Raw genomic sequence first — 25,943 nt, 5'->3', positions numbered from 1 at the left:
TTTGTTATGTCACTGGGTAGAATATGTGGAGATGTAGAAAATTTAGGTTTATGGGTTATAGTAATATATATGTAACAAGATGGAGGATTTTGGGTGTAGGTTAGTTCTTCTTCTTTCCTCCTTCTTCTTCACAAATATGGGTCGCCTGGTATTAGTTCAAAAAACCCGCAGTGAGGAACATGAAGGATTAGTTACTGGATTATAAGTAAAAAATAATTAGTTGGCATTCCATAATTGGATAGATTGGACTTTAAAAGACCTTGAAAGGTAGGACTCAGGGGCAAGTTTCACCTTGTTAACTTAGAGGCATGTTATGTGGCTGTGCCATAGATAAGAAATAATAAACATCTGAGTCTGAAGAACAATTCTGCGTCTCCTGTGTTTTAATCCGAACTCTGAGTAAAAGAACTCACAAAACAGAGGCGAAGAAGAAAGAAACAAAACAAGAAAATTTAATATGAAACTGCCTATATTTTCTCATCTGCTTCATTGCAAGGTTACAGAAAAGTGTTATACTAAGTATAGGTTCAAATGTTGCCTGAGATAAGCAGCAATCTGGAAACACGAAGGGCAGAGCTCATCTAACCAGTGACAGCCAGCAATTTCAACAACCCAGCAGTGTTCTCCTTGTCACTGCAGGCTGCCATCATAGCCAATGAAGAGAAATGGGCATGTTTAGAGTGCAATTCGTCTTATCTTAATTAGACACCTATTTTCCCATGACATGAATCATGCTTTAGAAGTGCCTCCTACTTTTGATTGATTGTAAAAGTAGCTCTAGGGCAAATCACCTAGACGTAGAAGTCAGCAATACTGCTGTCTAGAATTAGGTGAGATGAATCTCACAAATGTACTAAACTTCGGGAAGAAAGGAAGGTGGGTACTCATTTAGACTGTTTTTGTGCAGCTTAGCTAATGTGTCTTAGGATAAGAAGTTCAATTTGTTACTTAGTATTTAATTCCATTCTGGGGATGGGCAAGAGCTTAGGAGGGGACATAACCAGGATAGCTGACCCAAGCTGATCAAAGAGATATTCCTTTCTAATGATGTTCTGCTCAGTATTACAAGCTCAGAGAAATTAGGAGAGAGGGGGCATTTATCATTAAGGTGGAGCATTTGTGGTGCAACTGCTGTGTGTCCTAAGATCCTACTTCCCAGAAAGTGTTTGAACATCATCTGCAGATGGGAAGTAAAGAATAAATCTTTTTGATTGCCATTGCTTCAATGTTTGGACATTGATTTTCTTAATTAAACTGTCTTTATGTCAATCCATGAGTCCTTTATGGTCTTATTTTCCATCCCTCCACTGCTGGAGGGGGGTGGTGATAGAGGGGAATGTGACTTTGTGGGCAACTGGCAGCCAGACAAGGTCAACCCCACACAACCATTATAACTTATTTTGAAGGGTGCAGACTAGAGCCAGGATCAGTAATAGTTTATGCATTGTATGATTTGAAATGACACAGCACTATGACAGCTTCAGACAATGTAATTTTGTTCAATTTTTCATAGGTTTTTGTTGTGTTGTTTGCTTGAGGTTTTTTTTTTTTATTCTATATTTTATTTTATACCCCCAAACTGGAATGCTAAACATTACACAAATTCTGGAGTTCTTTTCACAAGTTATCTTTTAGCTTCATGCTGCTCAAAGTAATGAATTTGTCTAATTATGCAAATGCAATCTCAATAATCAATCACTCATGTAAAAAAGTTTCTCTTCTGTTGGAAAGTCATTTGATTAAAAATATTCTAACAGTCTTATTTCTGAAATTAGTAGCAACGACTACAAACCTTCAATGCTTTCACAGAACACTTCAGAAAAGAACTGGGAATCATCAGGCCACATCACAACACTAAAATACCAGAATGAGTAAATGTCAAAAGATTTCTTTCAACTAAATTTCCAGAAGAAATATTTGGGAGGGAATGGGTATGGTAAAAGAGAAAGGGCGTGAACACAGAATCATAGAATATCCTGCGATGGAAGGGACTGACTAGTCGAAGTTCATAAAAGCTCAACTTCTGGCTCTACAAAAAACAAAGAATCACACAATGTGCCATACAGTTGATCCTAGCAGGTCTTGCACAGACGTTTTCATATTACAATATATTTAGATTTTTGCTTGAAATTCCTGAAGCATCAAATCATAAAATGATTGTATTTCTTGTGCTTGATATTTCAATTTCAGTCCAATTAATAAATACAACCTTTCAGTCTTTCCATTCACTCATATGCTATGAAAGAAGCTTCATGTCTACTGCCAAAATCTGATTAAACTTTGTTGAAATTGAAAATATTTAATTAATTAAGACCTGAATGCCTTAAAATTTCAACATAAAATCTACTTCTCGCATTTCTAATACCACACACTAGCACAGGTCCCCTTGAAAAAGACTGTGACCGAGTCTGTTGTTATTCCTACTGATATTCCATGATACACAACCAAAAACATTAATCTAAAAACTCTTCTCAACCTGATTAATGCAGGGCAGTGGATCTAAAACTACATATAGTAATGTAGATGCTTTCACACGGCTCTTGTTGACTTTCCTGGGAGTATTTTGTGATGTACAGCTCTGATACTGCAACAACACATCAATCTGCCCCGAAAACCAAAGACAAAAAATGACAAAATCCTGTAAAAATTTCAGAGTTACCCTCTAACAGGAACAATTTGTTCTGGAAATCTAAAGGTGTCTGAACACAACAGGTAAGTATCAGAACCATTATTGCCAAATTAGTGCTGAACTCCCTTGGGCCACTACCTCCTGAGCAGCAAGACCAATAAATACTGTACTAGGCCTTACACATCCAAATTTATAGTGGATCCTTATACTGAAAATGAATCTACTTGGTTTTCATTTGCAAATTTATGAATTTCAAGTAGCTTACATCTAAGTTAGAAAAAAAAAGAAAAGAAAAAAAGGAAAACCTCAATGTTATTAATTATTTTAATCTGGCATTTTTATAAAAAGCCTGACAGATTGTGGTGTCAGTACAGTTTTATATCTAGTTAAACTTTGTTTTCAGAAAAGTAGTAAAACACGTATTTTGAAGGAAAGTGATCTCGCATGTGAATATAATTAAAATCCAACTCCATCCAAGTTCTCTCTCAAGTCAGGAGCTGAAATGTAATCAATGCTGGCACAGAAAATCCCACAGGAGACAGTGGCTGAAGATTAATTTTCCATCTATTCAAACCTGGCCCTCACTTATTGCATTACATTGTTACCTACCACTGACAGTCAGCAAAATAACTCACTCATTTCGCTGCAATGAATTTCCAGACCAATTTCTTCCTCCCTTGAGAGGTAGATAAAATTCATTTCTCTTTTCAGCTCACATTTGTGCCATTTTAAGGCTTTTTCCTTTTTTTTTTTTTTTTAATAAATAAAGTTGGGGTTTTTTTATGTGTCTACTGCTCACCATCAGAACAAAAGGAAATTGATATAGCAGATAAAACTGAAGAAAAGAGGGTTTTTTTGCAGCTGTTTTTTGTGATCATTTCTAAATGACTTTTGGCATGATCTACAATAAACTGGAGGGCACCTTCCGCATCTTTTTTATAAGCCAAATACATAACAGAAATAATGCAGCTTCTCTCTAGAGGGCTTTCTGAACATAAATTAATGTATTTACATGAGGTAACTGGAAGCTTAATATCAGTGAAAGATGTCTCCAGAAAAGAAAATATCCATTAAAATAAAATTGATAAAGATCATTTCAAGAAATTGTGACATAGTTTAGCTGCCCATTTCACTGCAGCCAAACTTATTCTGACTCCTTTCCACAGCATTCAGTTACTTTCCATCATCACAGCTGCAAGATGATGAGTGGATTTTCTGTCTCTACTTATAAATTTTTATTTAGTTGAAAACTACTTGTTATTGTGGAAATGAGAAGGTTTTTCCATTAATATAAAACTTATTTTTCTTTTTTCTGATGTTGAAAACTCACAACCAGAGAGCTGATACTATTTTTTAAAAAAATCATCCATGAAACACAAAAAAGCCCACCACCAAAATGAAGCAATCTTCAGTTGTCTTCAGAACGCAGATTCTTTTCAGGAACAAAGTAGAAGTTGCTCAAAGCATCATAACAGACTTAGCATCATGATGAAAGAATAAAAGTAGATTTCTTTCAATTCCTGAACTGATATCCAGCCAGAAACAATGACATCTGCCTGCTTCCATACTTATGTAAAACAGACAGGAATTGGTTGATAGTATTTTCCATTGCCTTCATATCCAGGGACTGTGTTTTGCATAAAACCTCTCTGTCCTTACCAATGCCATTTTAGAGAATGAATGTAGAGATGGAATTATAATCACTGTGGTTTTAGGGACATCAAAATTCTTGCTCTGTGATTCCTTCCTGTCTTACCTTGCAGAATTCTAAGTTTTATATTTTCATCTCTAGGTTTCAGCCTGTTTTTTATTCCTGAACATCTGCTGAAATTTCTAAATGTAAATTTTTAAATAATTGAGGCTCACTTCTTTTAATTATCTCCCAGATCTGCTGTGTACAAATGAACACTGTCACATACAACATAAGCATAGAAATCCTCCTATGCTCAGTTCTGTACTCTTTTTTTTTCTTTTTCTGTTTTAGTCAGTTTTTCTGTTTTGCTTGGTTTTTCCTCCCTGAGGAAAATGATCCAGTAGAACTACATACACAGCCCCTCTGAAAATGCTTGTGGTCCCATTAAAAAGTTACAGCTGCACTTAACAGAGTGTTGCTTGAAGCACACAGCTCAGCAAATGCCTGCATCAAGCAAGGGCTGGGAACAGCTCTTCTAAGCATGAGGAGTTAATTTTGAAGAGCAGCTAGAATGCATTTCACTGCATTTTAGATAATGTAATGAGTGCATTGACTTCTGATAACCTTTTTCATTTCCTTTTCATAAGATGTGATTTTCCAGCTGTGGGAAAACTGCTGAGTGTGTTCAGGTGGTTGTGACAGAACTGTGGAGAGTTTCTATTGTTTTCACTCTGTGTCAGTGGGGGACTGTGGCCTTGACTTTGCAACGTGATGATTTTAAGTGGCATCCTTCTGTCTACTTCTAGGGACAAACAAATTAAAAGGGTTACAAATAAAAGAAGAAAACAGTTGGCTCAGAACCAAAATATTCTTATTTTTCTGTTATACAACAGGGAGGTGTTAAACATAAGAATATATACATATGCATATTTGCACATATAAGAAAACATATATTTTAAAAAAATATAAATAGGGTCTGGGTAGCTTCAGAAAGGGAAATAGGAGGGAATTTAGTAGGAAAATAGTTCTATATTTGCATCTGTCAGTGTGTCATTTTCAAGGGCCATTATATCTGAGTTGTTTTCAGTGCTTTTACTGTTTCCATATGCTTTTCATGTTTCCATATGCTTCTAATGCATCAATTGGTTGCTATAAGTCAATGATAAAACAAATGGAACTCTGGCTTGAGTACTGATATTTGAAGAAAAAAAAAAGAAAAATTCTTACAGGATTCATTTTATTTCCAGTGTTCTGCCAACTGGGTAATGTCAGTGTGTATCAAATACAGAGTCAAAATAATTTAAAAGTATTTATTTTCCTCTTAGGTTATTTTTATGAATGCAACTATCTTTTGGCTGTGATAATTTCTCTGCAGCTGCTCACAGGCTTGTCCCTGTTTACTGTATACAAGACTGTGATATTTTATGGGAGGTTATGCATTCATTTATCTGACCTTTATGGTTCACAGCTTCTGATGAGAACTTTTAAATATACACAAAATTATTATATATCTCAAACATAACAGTGTTTTCTTTTTATTTGTATCCTGACCGAGTCACACCATTCTATGCATCACGACTTTGGTTTCATGAATATATGAATCTTTGATGTAATTAATTTATCAAATGTAAGGACCTGGAAATCTGAGAACAGAGTTTTTAGCAGGGCCTCTTGAGAGAGGACAAAGTGTAATGGTTTACAACTAAAAGAGGGTAGATTCCAACCACATATCTGGAAGAAGTATTTAGATATGAGGGTGGTAAAACTCTGGGACAGGTTTCCCAGAGAAGTGGTAGATGCCTCCATCCCTGGAAACATTCAGGTTTGGGTTGGTTTGAGTTCTGAGCAGCCTGATCTAGTTGAAGATGCCCCTGCCTGTTGCATGGGCTTGGAGTAAATGAACTTTAAATGTTCCTTCCAATCAAAACTATTCCATGATTCTGTAAAAATCTTGTAGCATTTCAGTGAATTGTATTCTAGAGAAACAGATGCAAATGTCTGGATTTTCCCAATTTCTTCAGGTGGAAAGATTTTGAATACAGAAATCCAAGCTTCTGGAAGCCCTCTTGTGTTCAAAAGAGTTGACACTACATCTATGAGGGTGCCTTAAATACCATGATTCAGGTAATAATGTATAATTTTCTTAATTTCTGACAAAAAGGAACACTCTTAAGATATCATTTTTCAATAAGCTAAAAAAAAAACCAAAACACCCTTAAGATTAAAAGATAGTAATAAAGGAATTAGCGAAAATTTATTTTTTTAGTTATTACAGATTATATCTGACATTCACTAAAAATCTGCACAGAGTCTGCTGTACTAATATCAATATGCAAAATTTCATTTCTGTCCTGTCCTATTTTCTCTTGAACTACAATGACAGGTAAAATGAAATGTGTATTTAAATATTTAAACACATAAGAAATATAAGACTTATTTATCTTCCTAACGATAAATGTGACTTCCCCACCCCAAAGTCTTCAAAAACCTCTCCAGTCACAGTGTTTCAAGGATGATGGAGAGTTGCCTCATGACATCAGCACTACTGGATCCCTCTCATCTGGTCCCATGGACACACATATGTCTGACAAGCCTCGGTGGTCCCTAATGCTATCCCTTCCATTCCTGAAGTTTCAGGCAGCATCTCCATATCCCTCCTGGGTTATACATCTTGGTCATGAGGTCAGGAATCATGACACGTAATCCCATCTGAATGCCCCATCCCAGTCCTCTTCTAAATGGGGTGATGGTGTGGGAAAACACAGGGGTTTATGACCTGCCCTTAAATTATCAGGTGTTGCACAGAACCACCTGCTTCAGCACTGACTGTAACAGTGGCTTGACTGGATAAGACAGTATCATTAGACAACAGTAAGAATACAGGGTCATATTAGAAGAAAAGCAAATCTCACTTTAAGTGATTGAAATGCTATTAACAGTTCAGAAGAACCCAGTTAATTATTAAACAAACAAAAAAAAGTCCTTTAAAATTCAGCCTCCTTCACTGATGTTTCACATCCCATTAGAGTACTCAAACATATGAAATAAAATAAAATAAAAATAAAAATATCCATTGTTGCTAAAAATACTTAGTCATCTAAATTTCAAGACCAAAATGCACTCTAGAGAATTTAGATTTTTCATACATCACCCAATTAAATTCCAAACTAGGAACTTTTCTACTCTTATTGGAATAAATTACGCTGTCTACATTTTACCCTCCCCACATCTGATTAAAGATCATATCCCTGGAGAACAAGAACTGCTAAATCATCGTAATGCTTCATTGGGTATTCTTTATAATACCAACTGAATGTGAACATTTAATTAATTTGATTTTTTTCATCTGATGCAGTTGTCTTTGCCATGCTTTGCTAAGCCATCAACTGATCCTGTTTCACAGTGCATTCTTATCTTCAGTCATACTGGTTAGGTCCAGATTTTGTACATCCTGCACCATACTAATTTTCTATTCCTCCTTCTTCTTAATTTGTACCATCTTCTGTGTCAATAACAGCATTAATAACAGTACAAACCTGCTTTGAGAAGGAGTCTGGACTACATGACCTGCAGAAGCCATCCTAATCTACTTTTTTTCCCCCACTAATGGGGCTGGAAACACCATATAAACACCACTCGCTAATTTGTGGTCACACAAATTTAATGCAGCTTTTCACTAATTAAATCACAGCTGTATCTAGGTAGATAAAGGCTGTAGGTAACACTAAACCATTCACTGACCTGTGGGCCACAGACTTTCCCTGCAGACTAAATACCATATAATAATTTAAGTAAACTGCCATAATACTGTGTAAGACTATTTATATGATTTTTAAAAACACTAGTATGGCCAAATCCTAACAATATAATAATATAGAAGAATAGCATTCACAGGAACTAAGGGAAATTTGAGAAGGATAATCTGTCCAAGTAAAGAAACATGTCAGAAGAGAAAAAACAGACACACAAAAAAGAAAGTGCAACCAAAACAAAGAACAGATCAACCTGTAAATTTTGAAAGTTCTTAAAGTCAGCAAATTAAAATACTTACATAAAAGGCCAGTTGAAGTTTGAGTTCAAAAGTTTTTAGATCTGGACAATGTGATTACCCACTGGATTAAAATTTATTTTCAATACACACCATAAAAAGAGCTTCAAGAATACCTTTAATGTACCATTTTACACACCAACACTAAAAACCACTTTACACACCAACTAAAAACATCAACTCTGTTGATGATAATAGATATGATTGTCTTCTTCAATCTGTTTTTTTTCCCCATCTATTCTCCAAAAAACAACTGGGACAGAACATGTTGAGAATGGCTCTATGGAAAGGCCAGGGAATGTGATCTGGCCCTTTGCAGATTGCATCAGCTGATTCAGAAATGCTCCTATTTGCAGTCAGTGGCAGGGCCGGAACAGGACCTGTATTTCATCACCTACACTACACTAAACACCACATCACCACAGAGAACTTCCTTTAAGTATTAAAATATTGTAAGTGCTCCTTTACAGGATTCTTGCTCTGATTTGGAATTTTCAAAGCCTACCTCCACCTTTGACCATTCATATGAAAACAGATTGAGTAATTTGTTCTGTTTTGTTCAACTTAAAAGTCTCAATTTGACCCACGCACTTCAAAGTGACACATCAGAACACTTGTACAGCATTGGTATCTGTAATCAGGCAATAGAATGCTTGCTAAAACTCACTGTTGCAAGTGCTATAAACATCCTAAGACAAGTTCAGCTTTTGGTGTTACTTTTATTTACCAATAAACAATTACACGGCATTCACTGCAATTGTTATCAGTCATGCATTTGATATTACTAGGAAATATCCTGAAGCAAGAAATTTTCCATTAAACTGATGAATCACTAGCTTTAGGGCTGAATTCTGATCTTTGACATGGCATAAACTCAGCTTCCATGGGGAAACTTCAAGCACTGCTCCTTTGTGCAAATTTGCCTTCAAGGTAGGATTCTCCATGTTAAGAACATTCTCATCTTTTTTAGGACATTGGCACCTGCAGTTATCACTCTTGCCATTATTATTTCATAACTCAGTTTCACAGGTAGGACATAGCTTTGGGGCAGTCATTTATTTCATTATCATGTATTTTTCATTTCAAGCTCGAACATATATTCATTTGGGAGAAGGGAAGACTTGCACAAATTTGAATAAAGGAATATAAACCTGATGCCTACGTTTTTAATCATAATACTAAAAAAAAAAAAAGGAAAAAAATCAAAAGGGAAAAAAAAAGCAGAAACCCTTGCTTCCTGTGGCAATAGATCATTATAACTGCAATAGGAAGCTCAAAGGAATGCCTTTTTTTCCCCATGGGCTGTACTCAAGCTTACCTGTAAGACCTTGAAATGGAAAGACTTGACATGTTTCCCAGTGATACTTGGTAAAAGAAACACATTCTCTTTTAAACAATGCAAAAAGTCTTTTTACTAAAGAAGACAACATCAATCATGCCCTCAACTATCAGATCCAATGATTTCCAAAGAATGGCATCCAAGCCACCCTGTTAGATAACACAGGATTCCTGATCTAAGAGAGAAATGTGCACAGCAAGAACACTTGAATTTTCCTAAAAGATCCGGAAGTCAAAATACCATATTACTAAAATTAGTAAATTCTCTTGTATATAAAGAATAATGAACAACAGATGAAAGACAAAAACATAAAAAATATGGTTTTCCTGCTTACTCACTCCTCCCCATGTACGAAAAATAAAACACTGTGTGCTGTATTATGACAGAATTCATTTCTATAACAGAACCTTCACTACAGCAAGAAGTGTGTATTTTGGCCACAAGTATTCTTTTTATTATACACTGCAATGCACAAGAAGCAACTCCCTGAAGTACAAGTAAATTGCTGTATTAAAAAAAAAAAAAAGGGTCTACCTTTTTATGGCACTTCATTTTAAAACATGTTAATTCAAATTAAACTTTTCCAATATATGTACCAAAGTAAGTATGTTCTTTGCTACCTAGTAACTTTGCTACCTATAATAACTTATAAGAGGAACATCTATGAATATATTGCATATTTGAGAAGCACAGGAAAGAGGCTTGGAATACTCTCAGGAAACAAAAAGTACAACAACTAGGAAGTTCTTTCGAAAATGGAATGAGTTAGGGAGTCTGTGTAAATCTACAAAATTTTTCCTCCTCATTTCATAAAACATTGGGTTTGTTATAGACTTAATTATTTATTCCAAGCAATACATTCCACTACCAAAAGATATAGGTTAATATTCTAGATATATATGTAATAAAAATTAGAATATAGTTGAAAATATGACATTTACTACAGATTTTGTTCTAATGAAACTTGTCTAAAGTTATCAAAATACTCCCTGAACAGGTCTATCAACAGTCCTACTCTGACAGTCTTTCATAATGAAAGACATAATTTATACTAGCACAAATTTATTTCCCTCTTATGGTTTAGGTAAGTCTAAGAGCAAACTACCCTGTCAAAATATTTCCTCTGTCTGCATCAAAAAACAGGCTAGAATAAGGCATTTGTGTGTGCAGCTAATACCCATTACAGTAAGAATCCAAACCAAACAAAAACTCAATAGGATCCATGCCATATTGCTAAGAATCAAAGTAACTGGGACAGTTGCAGCCCAAGTTCTCAAAGAGTTCAAATCCAAAATATCTCCATGAAGCACCACTCAATTAGTATTTCAATCTATTTACAAATTTACTCATTAGCCCATTTCAGTATCATAATTCTCCAAGAATGTACAAAATTTTTTCTAGAACAAGTGATAAATTATGTTTTCCAGTGAAATTTTCACATGCCTAACTCTACCACATACCATCAAAAGATGTGACAAACAGAAAATATGAGAACTAGGTATTTAGATCCATGTAAATATTACTTAATCTGATACATGCAACACCTTGGCCAGGTTAAAAACCTTGGTAGTTCAGACAGAGAAGAAAGTAAATCTAAAAGTAGCTGCAACTTACACACATGAAGAATAGCAGTCATAAAAATAAGCTCTAAACATATATGTTGTATGTACAACACCTACTTGTTGGCACCTTCTTGCAGGGGTGTGCAAATCACAGTTATTGTGGAGTTATCTATCTAGATTTTCCAATCGCTGTGACATAGACTTTGCCCGCTTATCATAAATGAGAATAGCTGGAGCAAATCTTTTATGACTTATCTAAAATATTTCTTCAGTATCGAAGCAGGAAAGGACAAAGCAACGATGAAAAGAAACACAACACATCATAGTTATGACTGTAATGTCAAACCATATTGGTTGTCATGCAATGAAAGCAGAGGGAATAAGAGACCTGAGGGAGCTAGGGAAGTTAGCTGGTTACTCTTGCTAGGCTGCCCTATTGCAAAAGGAGCCTACATCCTCTACAGCTTAGCACTTAAGCCCATTCTAAATTATTTGAGATAAATTTCCTATTGGAAGTGCTTGTCCTTCACTGTCTATGAAACACTGAAAAGTCAGTAGCTTTAGCTCGGGAGAAACCTGATGCTTTGAAATCCACCATTAGCTAAACCCAGATGGTAAGACTGATTTGGTTATTTGCATGCTTGCATCCAGACACAGTGAAAGCACTGAGATAGAGCTACTCTTACACATGCAGATAAAAGGGAGCTTCCTAAAAGTTCTATCAGAAGCAGGTTTAAAAGCCTTGAAAAGCCAGAGGAAATCTGTATCTGTTGGATGACATGCAAAAGCAGTCACTGTCCCAGCTTTCCGTGTAGTGTCAGGGCCAGCCATTACACTCAGTTTCAATTTTTAATCCAGCAACTGGCAGCTGCTGGACTTGCAGAAACCTGGCATCACCCTTTCAGTCTCTAGAAATCTTTTTATACCTGTCTCCTTTGAGACTTGATCACTGGAGTCCCCCATCTGCCCTGCCTCAGTTCCAGACACTCCTCCAAACTGACCACACTCAGGTGCCATCTCCCCCTCAAGGGCTCTACCTGACCCAACACGCAGCTCCTGAAACACTGGGTTACAGAGGAAACTTTTCTTTTTTCTGATGTCCGTCTATAAAATACATAAAATATCAAACTAGAATAAAATAAATAAATCAGCCATTTTTCAATGTATGTTATAAGGCAAAAAGCCAGGAAACTCCTGAATTCTTGTGGCTGGAGGAAAACAAAAAACAAACCAGCATTTCTTTGATCAAATCTACAGTAGGTTCAGACTTGTTTGCAAGTAGACCTGGGATAATTCATTAACAGAATTCTCTTTATTAAATTAATCATAGGTGCACATATAAGCTGATTTTGCAACCTTGATACCATGAAGTAGTAGAAAAGGCAAGACTTGTGTGAGGGTAAAAGCAGAGACTCAATAAACTTCTATAATCACTGTCAGTGCCTCTAAACCTCCAAGTCTCTTCTTGGGAAGAAGCAAATCCACAAGGAACATGCCATTCTGGTCTCTGCTTACTTCTGCCCAATACCTATTCATAACTTCCTATTAAAAAAAAAAAAAAAGTTTGAGGGGTGGAAATTATTTTGTTTTCTAAAATGTTTGTTAAAACACACCATGATTTTTCTGAAGAATTTACATTCAAAACTAACAAGGCTTTCTAATTCTTTCAACAGTTTTCAATTTGATGTAGATTTCTTTTCATCAGTATTTATAAAACCTCAACCTGATAGCTACATTTATGCTGCAGTTTAACTCAAAGAGAGCTAATATTTCACAAATTATTCCAAAATAACAAGGCACCACTGAATTAGGAAAAATTCCTAAACCATATGGCACAGACAGCTTATCGGTTTTAAGATTTCTTCCTTCTTTATTATAAGTAACAAAAAACGTATTTGTTTTAAAATCAACCATAGGCATGCTCCAGATTTTTGCCTCTAGTGGAATCTGCACATTGACTCCTAGTCACATTGTGAGTCCACACTTTGTGCAGATACTTACTGCCCAAAGGGACCCATAATTTCACAGTAATTCAGTAAAATAAAATAAAAGGTGCTGCTATCACTTAGTACATGGTCAATAACTGCACAAGGAGCACAGCCCTGTTAGTTATGACTGCAAACCAATATGAGACTGCATGAAGGAAATGTCTAATGAATCAGTTTTGCTAACTAGGGACACATCTCTTGCCAGGAGATGCAATTGTCTGCTCCCAATTCAAACCTAGGGACTACAGGGAAACTGCAGACTTCCAATGATGTGAGGCTGGTTTCATGTTAGAGACATTTTTTACTTGTAACACTTACTTCTTTCCATCAAATCATTGAAAAAATTCAATCTTCATTTCCTTAGGCTGTTTTATCTTGTGCAGGAAAAAGTTTATAAAACCATGATAAGAAATTACACTAAAAATTTTGGAAAAGGAGCAAGATGCAAGGAGGAGATGAGAGAAACATTAAGGAAAGAATTTGGGATAAAAGAAAATTAGGCAACTGAGCAATTCAGTGCATGGTGGAGTTGTGGATTATTTGAACACAAGGAAACAGAAAAAAAAAAAATTAGGAAGAATCTGTAAACAAGATATGGAAAAACTGGAAATAAAATGGAGACCAATATAAAGAAGAGGGAAGAATTGAGCAGTGAAGCAAAATTACTATAAATAAGGTAGGGGTACAAAGGACAAGATGAAAAAACAGGAAAAGCAATATGAGAACTAATGAGAAAGAGCAGCTTAATGTGGGACTACTCAGTTGTCCAATATAAGCACTGCAGCATTTGTCCAAATACAACAAGCTGTTGACACCTGCAAATTAAAGTGCACAAACAGGCTGCAATATATCAAACTGAAAGGGTTCTTGGGAAAAGGAAAATGGATGAAAACCTGGGAGACCTGTATTAAATTACAAGTTTGGCCATTATCTTCCTACGAGATGTAAAAAATGGGAATACAATACCTCCTACCTTGTTGTGAGGATAAAACTCATTAATTATCATCAAGTGCTCACACATTATATAGAGCACTGGGGGGGAGGGGGAAATAAGCAAGCAGAATATAATTGCTGTTGTAGGATAAAGAGTACAAAAGGTCTATTACTGATTGATGGACTACGGGGTTACAAATTGATCGTTTTATCTGAGAGACTGAGAAATCCAAAGGCCAGAGAATGATTGGCCTCCACATGCTCTTTTATTTTTTTTAGTACAAGCAAACCCAGTCATTAGATTTGAAAAGGCCCATCATGACAGCAGATGAAAAATGAGAGAAGGATCTACTGAATGTGGTATGGAAACGGGAAGAAGGAAAGCAAATGGTACTGCAGCGTGTAAACATACACCACAGAAATACGCAGACTTTAAGAGGATTGCTCTTCTGAAAAAGCTGTAATATTCAAAGGATGAGTGGAGACAAATAAAAACTGTCAGGCCAGAACTTTGAGATTAATTTCTTCTAATTCTTCAACATCCAAAAGTTAAGATCTAGAAGGATCTGTTATAGGAACCTGGTCAACACAGAGGAACACACACCTAGAACTGATTTAGTTCAGATGACCTTAGACATCTGTCTCAAAACAAACTGAACAGCTTTCTAGAGATACTCACAGAGATTAGTTTAGATGTCTAATTTAAATAAATTAATTTCTGCTACTAATTATTCTTGATTGTACTCAAAGATAAATACAATATCATTTCCTGTGAATAAATGAAGGCTCACAGCATGGAAGAGGAAAGAAAGTCTGGACTTCCTAGAGACAGAAAGAAATGGATTGCAAACACAGTTTTACCAACCAGTGCTTCAGAGATGATTCTATTAAAATTTCTCAATATTGAAAGAAAAAAATCTGTCTCAAGCATTTTTTTTTTTTTTCAGGCAGGAAGAGGGAAGAAGAGTCTGTGGTGTTTGCATACATAGCTGAGATCTGGATGAAGGTCTTCTCAAAAAAAAACCCACTATCACTAAAAAAGACAATTGTATCCTTATCACTCCTTGACAATAAACATTATTATAAACTTCATTCTAATAGTTCAAAAGGACATATAAAGAAATTAAAACTGAAACAGAAATAAAACAGAATATATGGTCTAACAAAATTTTTTTTAGGGTGGGTGTGTGTGCACTTTTTTTCTTGAAAGGAAAAGAATATCCGGAAAAAAATGATAAAAAACAAAGACAATAAACTCTGAAATAGTATTTCCTTTCCTGGCTTGCCTAACAGATTTGGATTTAGGTTGTAGAAGTGGTAATCTCAAGACCTTTCCCAGTACTACTCAATCATAACAGATACATCACAGTCTCTTATTTCACACCACAGTCTACCATCACTATCTGGTATATTTAGATTAAAAATCCAATATTTAAGCTTCAAAATTCTGTTTCCAGAGAAAATTAGCATCTGCCATCCCAGTGAATTTAATGAGAACAGAACAATATATTTCAAATTAGGTTACTACTAATGAATTTTACTTAAATCATGCAAACTTTAAAACCCAGGACAGTAGTTTGTTGTATCTTAAATCAAGTACTCATATCTCTATACAACCATATGAAAAAGTTCTGCTTGATGATCTATGTACCTTAATTGCCTTACAGCAGAAGCATCAATTACAATAGTGATGCCATCAATCTCTAAAGTACACTTGATTAAAAAGTGCAAATGAAGCACGCTGGCAATTTTGATTAATACATTTACAACATTTTTCTATGGTTTTATAAATAAAATCTACAATGAAGACAAGCAGTTGTATTATCTCCAGTGAAGGTGAGGATAACTTGTATTGCCTTTTTAACAATTAACGGCAGATAGGAGACTTCAAACCTTTTAAAGTAAGAGTTTTAGTAAATCAGGAATTGAAGTATCATACATTTACTCTAAATCTTGTGATTGGATTTTCAATTTTCCCAAATCTTATTACAGTCACATAATGATCACAAAGTGAATGAAAATAATTATTTAGTAACATTTCACATCTTCTTTCTCCTCATATAAAAATTTTATTATGAAGAACACAGAACAATATAATATGATCTTGGAAAATAAGGCCAGGAAATGGTTCCTTCAGAGTAAAGTCAATTATTTACATTTATCATGTTGATTCACCAATCCTACAATTATGATTTTATTACATTTCAAAAAGTGAATTATACTGCTGTCAGGATCTTCATTCTCCAGCACATTTTCTGCCTAACCAGTAATTCAAACTGTATGAGAGGAGACAGACTTTGAGAATTAGAACATAAAATATTGCCTGGCTCTTGAGGAAACTTTTGAAGACATTTTAAGTTTTTTGCTTTTTTGCTTCTGCCAAATCTTTAAATTATCATCTTAGAGTTTCATTAATATTTTCAATCCCCTAATTTTCTGAGATTACAGGCAATGTAATTAAATGAAACATATTACTTACATCATTCTGATCGTCTTTTGCATTGTAATAGATTATATCATTATTCTGTAAGAGAAAGAAAAGTAATTCTGTTAGTTTGAAAAAGAAAATAAATTTATGTAGCAATAATCTCTACTATTGTAAGATAGATTTTGAAATAAACCCACAGTTCTTTATGTATTCTCTTTGAAACATGACAGACTTTGATCTTTGCTTTCTCTCTGTTGCATGCACAATTTCCCATGCTCAGGCTTAACTTCATTAATTTAATGGTTCTTCTATGGGAGGATACATAAGTCGCTCAAAACACAGCTAGAAAAGTACAGATAACATTGGACAAACTCCAGAGCTCATAAAAGGCTTCCATAAGCTGTTTCTGTCACAGACATGTGACTTTCACTGTGCAATTAGGGGATTTATGCACCATGACATCCAGCAGGCAATAGATACACCGAGGTACAGGCTTTGCTTAGTGGAGTAAGTATTTGCTGCACACATGTTTATTGTTTTATTCACCTCCCACTGTGAAAATAAAATCTGTGAAAATACATCACAGGAGAGTCTGGCTGTTGGAGTGTAGAGCAGATCCTGGCAGCTCTGTGGAAACACTGTACCATGTAATTCAAGCAAAGCAAAGAAGGAGAAGGTTGCTAGTTGCCATTCCAAAATCAGTCAGAAGTTCCATTCAGTGTTAACTTCTACAGGAGTTTGAAAATTGAGGTATGTCCTATGGAATACAGTTTTGTTTTCTGTTTAAACATTGTTGAACCATTCAAGAGCCTTGAAGACTTAGAATCACTGGAGCAGCTTTCCACCAAATAGAATTTCTACAATGTGCCCAAAGCTTTTTGAATAAAACCAATCAATTTTATGTGCAATTCTGTATGAAATAGAGACATGTATGAACACAGTATTTTTAAGTACCATTATAGATTTTGAATAAAGAAAAGGAGAAGTTACATTTCTTCATATCCAGCAGTGTGCTTAAAGTAGGTGATTGCTGTTGACCTCCAAAAATTGTCTCTTTTTTTTTTTCAGTTGTTTATGGTAATACCTTTTATGTATCTAAATAAAAAGTTGAACACAAAGTGTTCTCCTTTATAAATAACAACAGGAAAGAATGCTTTCAGTAATCAGTTTTCAAGTGGGTAAGCCAACGACAATTTTTACTTTCACTAAAGAAGTATGACATGTATTACAAGGTAATGCAGTTCATCTATACAAACCATAATTTTACTCATTCTGTAAACAATGATATCATTTATTCTCCTTTGTGACCTTTTAGGGAGTCAAACATGAAATATATTACAGATCAGCTAAATGCCATTTTGAGGTAAATGCTATTAACACAAACTCATCCTTTTCCCTCAAAATGAACTTTTTTGCTTTTCCATCAAGACACTCTTCTATCCATAGGACAGTTGGTTTTGTATTGGTATCTGGACAACAAAGATAGATCTCAAGGCAGTACAGACACAGGAGGAAATTCTTTTCATCATTAAAGACTGAAGCTAATTGTTTATTCACTTGATTGTTGTAAAGAAAAGACCATAAAATGCTTGTGGAAGTCTCTGAGTAAGTCAGGGCAAAAGATTCTATTTTCTTTGGTTCCTCTTCACTTTGTAAATAGTTATGTACAAAATAACTGCTCTGTAAAAAATGTGATTGGTTCAAAAGCCCCTCTGATTCTTTAGGAGGCAACATTTGAAACTGCAAAGGATCCAGCTCTGACTGATACTAGCTAGAAATGTTAACACAAGTGTTTTCACCACAAGGTCATCTGTTTAGTTTAAAAAAAAAAAAAAAAGAAATTAATTAAAAAAAAAATTGTTCATCACAAATCCTTATGTCAGGTTGTATTAGAGCAGTTACCTCACAGTCTCATCCCTAGAAGGTTTTTGTCAGTAAAAATGAGAGCAGGAAAAGCAATACAGACATAATTAACTGTTTTGGTTTACTGCTTTCGTTTTTTAAAGGAACGCTTTCATGAAACACAATTTCTATTAGGCCCTCTCTTGTATTGACTCTCATCTAGATATGAGTTTATTTCCTGAGCCCCTCTCCACTGCTCTTGTTTACTTGTCATCAAATCATTATTGTATAGGATTTTTAACACAGTCATCAATAGACACAACTCTCTTTATCTACTTAAACAAAATGATTCTTTGTTTTCACAATTATATTTTCTTTGTCTTTTATGGTTTTTTTATTTGTTTAAATTTCTCAAAGCTGGCATAGCTTTACTGTCTATCTCTACTGGACTGAACAGTATTTTTAAAATCACCTATTAGAATTATGTTTCAGGAACATGATAAATTTACAAGTTAATGAAAATAAACACTCCCTGCCCAAATGACTTAGATATTTTTTGTGAGGCTATTCATATCTTGTAGTCCATTACCCTCCCTGGAAATATTACCTATACAATGCATAAACTGACACTGACATTGGACATATCTCACTACTCTTAATATAGAAAATATGAGATAGCCAGTGCTACAACACACTGAATGCTGTACGGGTCACAAATTAGATTAATGGATCACTCAGATCTTTAGGGGACAATTTTTCATAATTTAACCACTTCTAGTTGACAAGAACAAATTGCTTTGTTGCTGACTCTCAAGTGAGTAGTTTAGTTATTTATTAACTTCTTGACAAAAGGAATTTTAATCTTCCCACTGTTGTACACTTTTGCCACCAAGTAATATTGCAAACTTGGTCAGCAAACCGTAGGTACAGTGTAAATATCCTAGATATTTATTTTTGTTCTTTATCCAGTAATGCTGTGAGCGAGAGGGGGTAAAGACTCACTGCTTCTTCTGTTCACCACTGAAGGGATTTGGTAAGACAGTCCTGAAGTTAAATGAATGAAAGAAAGACTTTAGGAGACCACATGCATAAATAAAAAATTTTGTGTAGTATCAGCATATGATTGTAAAAAATCTCTGCAGTTGGGAAGGTGAAGGGTAGTTTTCAACATCTTTAATTCCCCTTTCAAAGCAAAAAGGTTTAGTATCTGAGAAAGACATAGGCAAGCCATATAAAAATTACACTAAGGACCAGGTCATAAATGTTTTATTTTTGACTCTTACTATTTTATTTTCTATCATAATTTTTCTTCCACACTTTCATTGGTAGTATTATCTGCTGAAGTGAGATTATTCCACTATCTTTACATTGTTTTTCATTTCATTACTTCTCTGTTTTCCAGCTCAGGGTAGAAAACAAGTCCAATGGGAAACATTACATATTGGGTAATATTAATAAGTTCTTAAATTTCAACACACAAAATCCAAAGTCGATGATCTTTATAATCTCTGTGTCTAGAGATTTAAAGAGACATGTAGAAGAAAAGCATGGGAAAACATCATCTTTCAGAGTATCTGCAGATGAAATTTGAGCTCACACCAAGACTAACTTACCCTCGGATTTTGCTTCTCTACAGAGCAAGTTTACAGACACAGTCCATTGACTTAACAAATAAATGCCTAAACTCAACTCAGGATTACATGAATGCAGCTGAAGCTGGCTTTTCATCTCATGAAATAATGCTTTTTTCAATCAAGGTCTTTCAAGAACAACGAGAAGGGATCACATTGCAACAGGACGTTGGACACTACAGATAATTATGTACAGCAAAAATTGTAGTAGTATATTTATGCCATTTTGCTGGTTAGAGATATACATCCTCCTTTACCAAGTGCCAGAATGAAAGCTCCTGGTCATGCCTGTCATGTAGTGGTGTATGCGGGAAAACCTCCTCTCTTAACCTTATGCTAGAATTCCAAGAACTTTTCATGACATACGTGTTCCACCAACTAGTCTAAAGATTGTTTTTTGAAGTCTTTTTCAACAAACATCCAATGCAGTCTGTTCAGAAACATTGCTTTCACTGAAGCTGTGGTAAAGATTACATAAACGCTCAGGTCTATCCATGGGCTTCCTAGAGGCTCTGCTGAACCCAGGTCCTGAGATGCAGCCTAAAATGGGGTTATGCCTACAGGGGAGATTGGCCTAAAGTGAATTCTAGAACTTTATGAGACTCTATAATGAACTACAAGAAAATAAATAGATTATTTAAAAAAAAAATAAAGAAAGGGTGAGGAAAAGGAAAAAAGGTTTTCTTCAGCTTTTTATATCATAAGAAATTAATATAATGTATTAATTTTGACATATATCACAATTATCCTTTTTCCCTAAAAGATGCATTTCCAAAACAATTGTAGATAAAATGTGGAAGTAAAAAAAATTCACTTTTAGCCATTACAGAGATGCTAGAAGATAATGAGCTCCCTCAGAAAAGAAAACAGAGGAGCATTTGTTAAAGGTCTCCAAAATTCAAAGATTTTATTCAGGAAACCCCTGGAGGCAAACCTAAAATTAGTGTAGCAGATTATATTGCAAATATATATTACCGCATAATTAGTAGTTCATGTTTTAAAATCTGAAATTACAGCCAAATATGTTTATTTGGATTTTGTTTTAAAACAAGATGCTTCCCATGACTTCTAAGTATTTACCCAAGAAGTGCTAAAGCACCCAAAGTGAGGCAATGTATAAAAACTGCTCTATATTGCAGGTAATCTGCAAGTAGTGAGGATTCTTTTAGTTTGCAGGTAAGAGGTAGAGAAAGAAATTAAAATCTGAGAAAAACCAAACCATGCTGCAAACACAAGTCTGATCTTGACTCTTCAGTTTACAAATAAATTCTTGGAATTATAGATACAAATTTGGAGAATATTTTAAAATCATATTAATCCCACACACTTGGAAAACACAGTCACATTAGTAAAAGAACTGGTAGTCCTTTTGCGTAGCATGAAGCAATTAAAATATTAATAATACTGGTCCATTTCACTCTTTATAGGCAGACCAAGGGAAATTAGTGTAAATGCCTACAAATGCTAAAAAGGCATTTCATTAAGTGTTGGCAAAATATCCACCTTAATTAAAAAAAAAAAAAAATTCCTTGTATCCCCTTAAAGGATAAAGAAGTGTATTAAAAAAACTTCACTCTAATACCTTGGGGGTAATTAAGGTTTAAACCTATCCTAATAAATCCTATGACAAATAATCCAGGCAGTTTTAGTTTAATCCTTTATACAGCCTGACATGCAGTTTAAGGGACAATTAGACCTTTAAGAAAAGAAAGCTAAATATGGCCTATCACACATAAAAATATTACATTTATCTTTAAAGAGGATAACATTAGGGAATAAAAGCTTGCAAACATGGAAAAATAATGAAAGCGTCAACTACTACCATCTCTTTTGTTACAGCTTTGTGATTTTATGTAAGTGAAATTACACATATAAAATAAGGGGATTAGCAGCTAATAGCTTTTTTTTCACTTCAGTATCCGTGTGCAAAAATATTGATTTATCACTTGTCTTTAAAGTGAACAAAATTTCAGGCAGTATAGTAAACCAGTTGTAATTATAATTACAGTGTATGCATGCAATTACACTGCCTGAACATGGGCTGTAAGAAACCAGTTAGAAAGTGCATTTAAAACATGATCTTGAAACTGGACATAGAAACAAGATATTTTAAAAATCAAACTATTAAAAAAATTGAACAGTGAAATAACAATCAAGAAATATGTACTATATTACCCATAATATGGACAAATGAGTCACTTGGGTGAAACGTTTTTCCCCCAAACATAATTTGATTAAATACTGCTTTGTCAGAATATTAAATTTCATACACTAATTAAAACCTTCCAGGTCTGCACTATAATTTATGACAAGCCTTTTTTATCAGATTCATGTAAAGGGTTTTTTCCCAAGATTCCACTGAGACTAATAACTGAAATGAAAAGTTGAAGGTAAAGATTACAGCAAATAACATAAAGGGGAATTAAAGGTGCTGTACACTCTTAGTCATAGAATATCCTTTCCTTTAAATGGTGAGAAAGATCAACTTTATCAGCATTCATCTACAGGTTATTCCTTCTCTGAAATTATCAATCCGTAAACCTTCAAATTTATAGACAGTTTTCATGAGGTGGTCACTTGACCATTCACAGATGCATCAGAGTGATAAATAAAATGAGTAATTTATCAATTATCTGAGTGCTTGACAGCGGGACTAAAACATACAAGCCTAATAATAGGGCTTATATAAGGCATCTGTATAAACAGAGAAGTGTAATGCACACATGCAGAATCCAGATAAAAATACACTCTATGAAAGATATACTTTCAAGCCCTTGACATCGATTCTGAGGAATTTTGATCTGAATCTGGATCCAAAGACAGCAGTGCCGATGGTGGTCAGATTTTAGATATCTGAGTTAAAAACTAAGATCTTCAAAGAGTTCATTGAAGTCTAAACTTAGAAGAATCTAAAACTTTGGAAATATCTGAGATTCCAACATAAATCTCTAGGTATCTGACATCCCACATGCCCCAGGCTAGGCTCTGCCAACTCATCAGCTCTGTGACCAGGGCAGGTCTCAGCTTACTCTGTGCACAGTGACTGTGTGTGCAAAATGGTGCTGCCACCCAGCCACTGCTTGCTCCACTCACTGGCCTGACCTTCTCAGCGACACCTTTCCTCGTGTCCCCCTGCTCCCTGTGACAATATCTGATTACATGCTGAATTTAACCTTGCTTGATTTAATTTGTCCCGTGCAAATTATAATTAATAAAGCTGAGTAAGAAGTTTTTTATATACATTCAAATCTCAAGAGGAAACCGTGCTATTTTTCACAGGATACAGTAAGTAGGATTTTTTATTCTTTTGCCTCAGTGTCCATATTATGCTACATTATAGATTTACTTAGAAAAAAGGGAAGTAGTGAAGAGTATTAAGGTTACCTGCATAACCTCAAAAAGAAGGGTAACAAACACTAGAAAGAGTACTTATGCCTTCAGATCTCTGGAATTCATCGTAGAAACTCTCAAGAATAGGCAACATTTCTCCATGTCAAACAAAATTCCCCAATTTGGAGGCATTTGTCACTGTAAGAATAACTGTTAGAAACTGCCACTGGACTACTTAAGCTGCCAGGATGATACCTAACTTCATAAAAAAAGTTAAGAATACATTTCAAGTACTAATTGCACTTTGACTGTAGAATTAAAAGTCAAAAGTAGTTGAATGTGTGAGGTTAAATGAAATAGAGCCCATAAGATGATGAGAAATACAAGTCAGACAAACACACACCCAAATCAAAATCTACAGAGCTCTCTGTTCTGAAGGAATACAGCATACCCCATGAACAATTTCTGCATAAAGACATCCTCTGGCTCAATGGTCTGTAGTCAAACAGAAACCTCTGTTCGACTTGCAGATAATTGTTAATATAACAATGGAATTTTGGCATTTTCCCTACTGGTAAGGATAGTCTATTTTTTTATGAATTGTTTTTAATTTTGGGGGCTTTTTAAAATTTAATTTTTTAGTGCAACTGGTGAACGAAACAAATCAAATGTGGCAAACAATTAAGCATCAAAGGCCAAATACTTCATGCAGGAATGAACACTTAGTGACTGAAAATTTAGTTGCAAAACCACATTGGTATTATTCTCTGGTATAGTTGCCGATATCACAGGCTGACTGTTGTTTTAGTTAGTCAAGCTGAAGAATTATCATCAAGAATGATATTTTGATCCCCAGTAAAACCTAGGATTTTAGGTACTTGCATGTGTCACAAATGACCAGGAAAGAAAATCATAAGGGGCCTCTTCTGGAGTTACCAAATTTAAAAGAACCAGCTACATATGTAAAGAGATAGAAATAACCATCCTCTCTATTCTTCCTCCAGTCCTCTAAGCCAAAAGCAAGGAAGACAGAGACAACGCTGAGAAACAAAAATATTTTAAATCCATTTTAATTTTGGTAAATAAATTCTTCCAAAAGGTCCAGGAAACTGCTAATTTCCTCATCACAGTAACTTCCTCAAAGTAAAAGCAACTGCAAATGACTTCTCTTTATAAGGCAAAATGCAAGTGATTACAAAGCAGATTTCCAGGTGGGAAAATGAAATTAATTTGTTAGCAGCTAATTAACCTCTCTATCACACTATCTGATCAGTTTAATTAAAGCAGCAAAGTATGTTTATTATAATTATTCAGCACTACTTTCTTTAGTTGATGAAAGAATATAAAAAAATATAAATAAAATAAAAAAGTCTAAATTGATTTGCATATTATCTAGATTGTAAATACTGCGACTAGTAGAGTACAGGTGCCTAGTTAAACAGTTTGGACATAATTTTGCTTTGGATTCACAAGAAATTGGCATTCTGAATTCATATTTAAGTAGGTGCTGGGATGTAATGAACCTCCTGCACTACCATAACCAAATATAGAAAATATGCCAGTCCTCCAACTCCAACAAATCTGCAAAAGACTTTGAAAAAAATTCTTTCTACCATTCAATAGGCAAACATTTAGTAGAATTTCTCCCCAAAATAAGTTGTGTACATTTGTTACATTGCCACTGTGCTCCATCCAATACAGCCAACAAATAAGACCATGTTTACCAATGCTGCAATCAGCTGTTACAAAAAGGAATCAAATTTTAGGCATATGACACTAAAATGGAGTAAAAACTCAAGAGGGTAGCTTCTTGGTGATCCATAAGAGTGGCTGAATTATGTATATTCCAAGGCTTATCTTCACAAAAAAAATCATATATCACAAGAAACATATTACACAAAGTCGCTGTAACTAAAGTCTAAGCAAAAATACCCAGATAACATTAATATATTTTAAGAATCTCACTGGAATAGAAAAATGTCAACATTTTGCATAATTTTCCTTAAACTGCATGAGCAGAGAGCCTTATACAGCTCTTTCTTTACTCTTTTGTCCGCAGATAAAAACTAAAATATAGGAAGATTTCTACAGGGTATTACAATACTGTGTAACACAGGAAAAATAGATTTTCACATATAAATTATGAAAGTATGATCCAAACTTTGGACCACGTTTTTCAATGATGAAATTGACCTGTAAAATTAATGATTTCTAATATATATTTTTTAAAAACTCTTTTCCTGTCTGGATCAATTCTTCATTGAGTTTATTGTCACTTCAAGTGTGTCCAGAAACTGCCCAAAAAACCAAAAACAATTCCTATAGCTCATTTTACACAATTTGCATTAATTTTAGGAAGAAACCCTAAGAAATCTCTCCATTTCCTCCTAAATGTGAAAAATGTAATGAATTTCAGAATATGTCAGGCCATGTTTTCTTTTCAGATTGCTTTGGCTTACCCACATAACAAATGTCTGGCATATTGACTGTTAATTGTTTTAATGGGCATCTTATAAACACAAATCTTTCTTAAGACTTTAATTTAAATCATTTTTCCCTATCTCTGAGAAAACAACTCTG

General features: G+C 34.6%; 1 protein-coding gene across 10 annotated transcripts in view; it reads right to left on the bottom strand.

Annotated features, from left to right (window-relative positions):
- The window catches only part of CACNA2D1 (calcium voltage-gated channel auxiliary subunit alpha2delta 1), a 365,488-nt gene that overhangs the window by 155,858 nt on the left and 183,687 nt on the right, over window positions 1-25,943 (bottom strand). For all 10 annotated transcript variants that reach the window (XM_039570182.1, XM_039570172.1, XM_039570173.1 and 7 more), the window contains exon 5: window positions 16,612-16,656. In XM_039570182.1, coding sequence (XP_039426116.1) covers window positions 16,612-16,656 — 45 coding nt within the window. The remainder of the gene's footprint in view (window positions 1-16,611; window positions 16,657-25,943) is intronic.

The sequence above is a fragment of the Corvus cornix genome, chromosome 1A (assembly GCF_000738735.6).
Source record: "Corvus cornix cornix isolate S_Up_H32 chromosome 1A, ASM73873v5, whole genome shotgun sequence".
In the NCBI taxonomy this organism is placed as follows: domain Eukaryota; kingdom Metazoa; phylum Chordata; class Aves; order Passeriformes; family Corvidae; genus Corvus; species Corvus cornix.
This window is presented reverse-complemented; position numbering and strand designations above follow the sequence as displayed.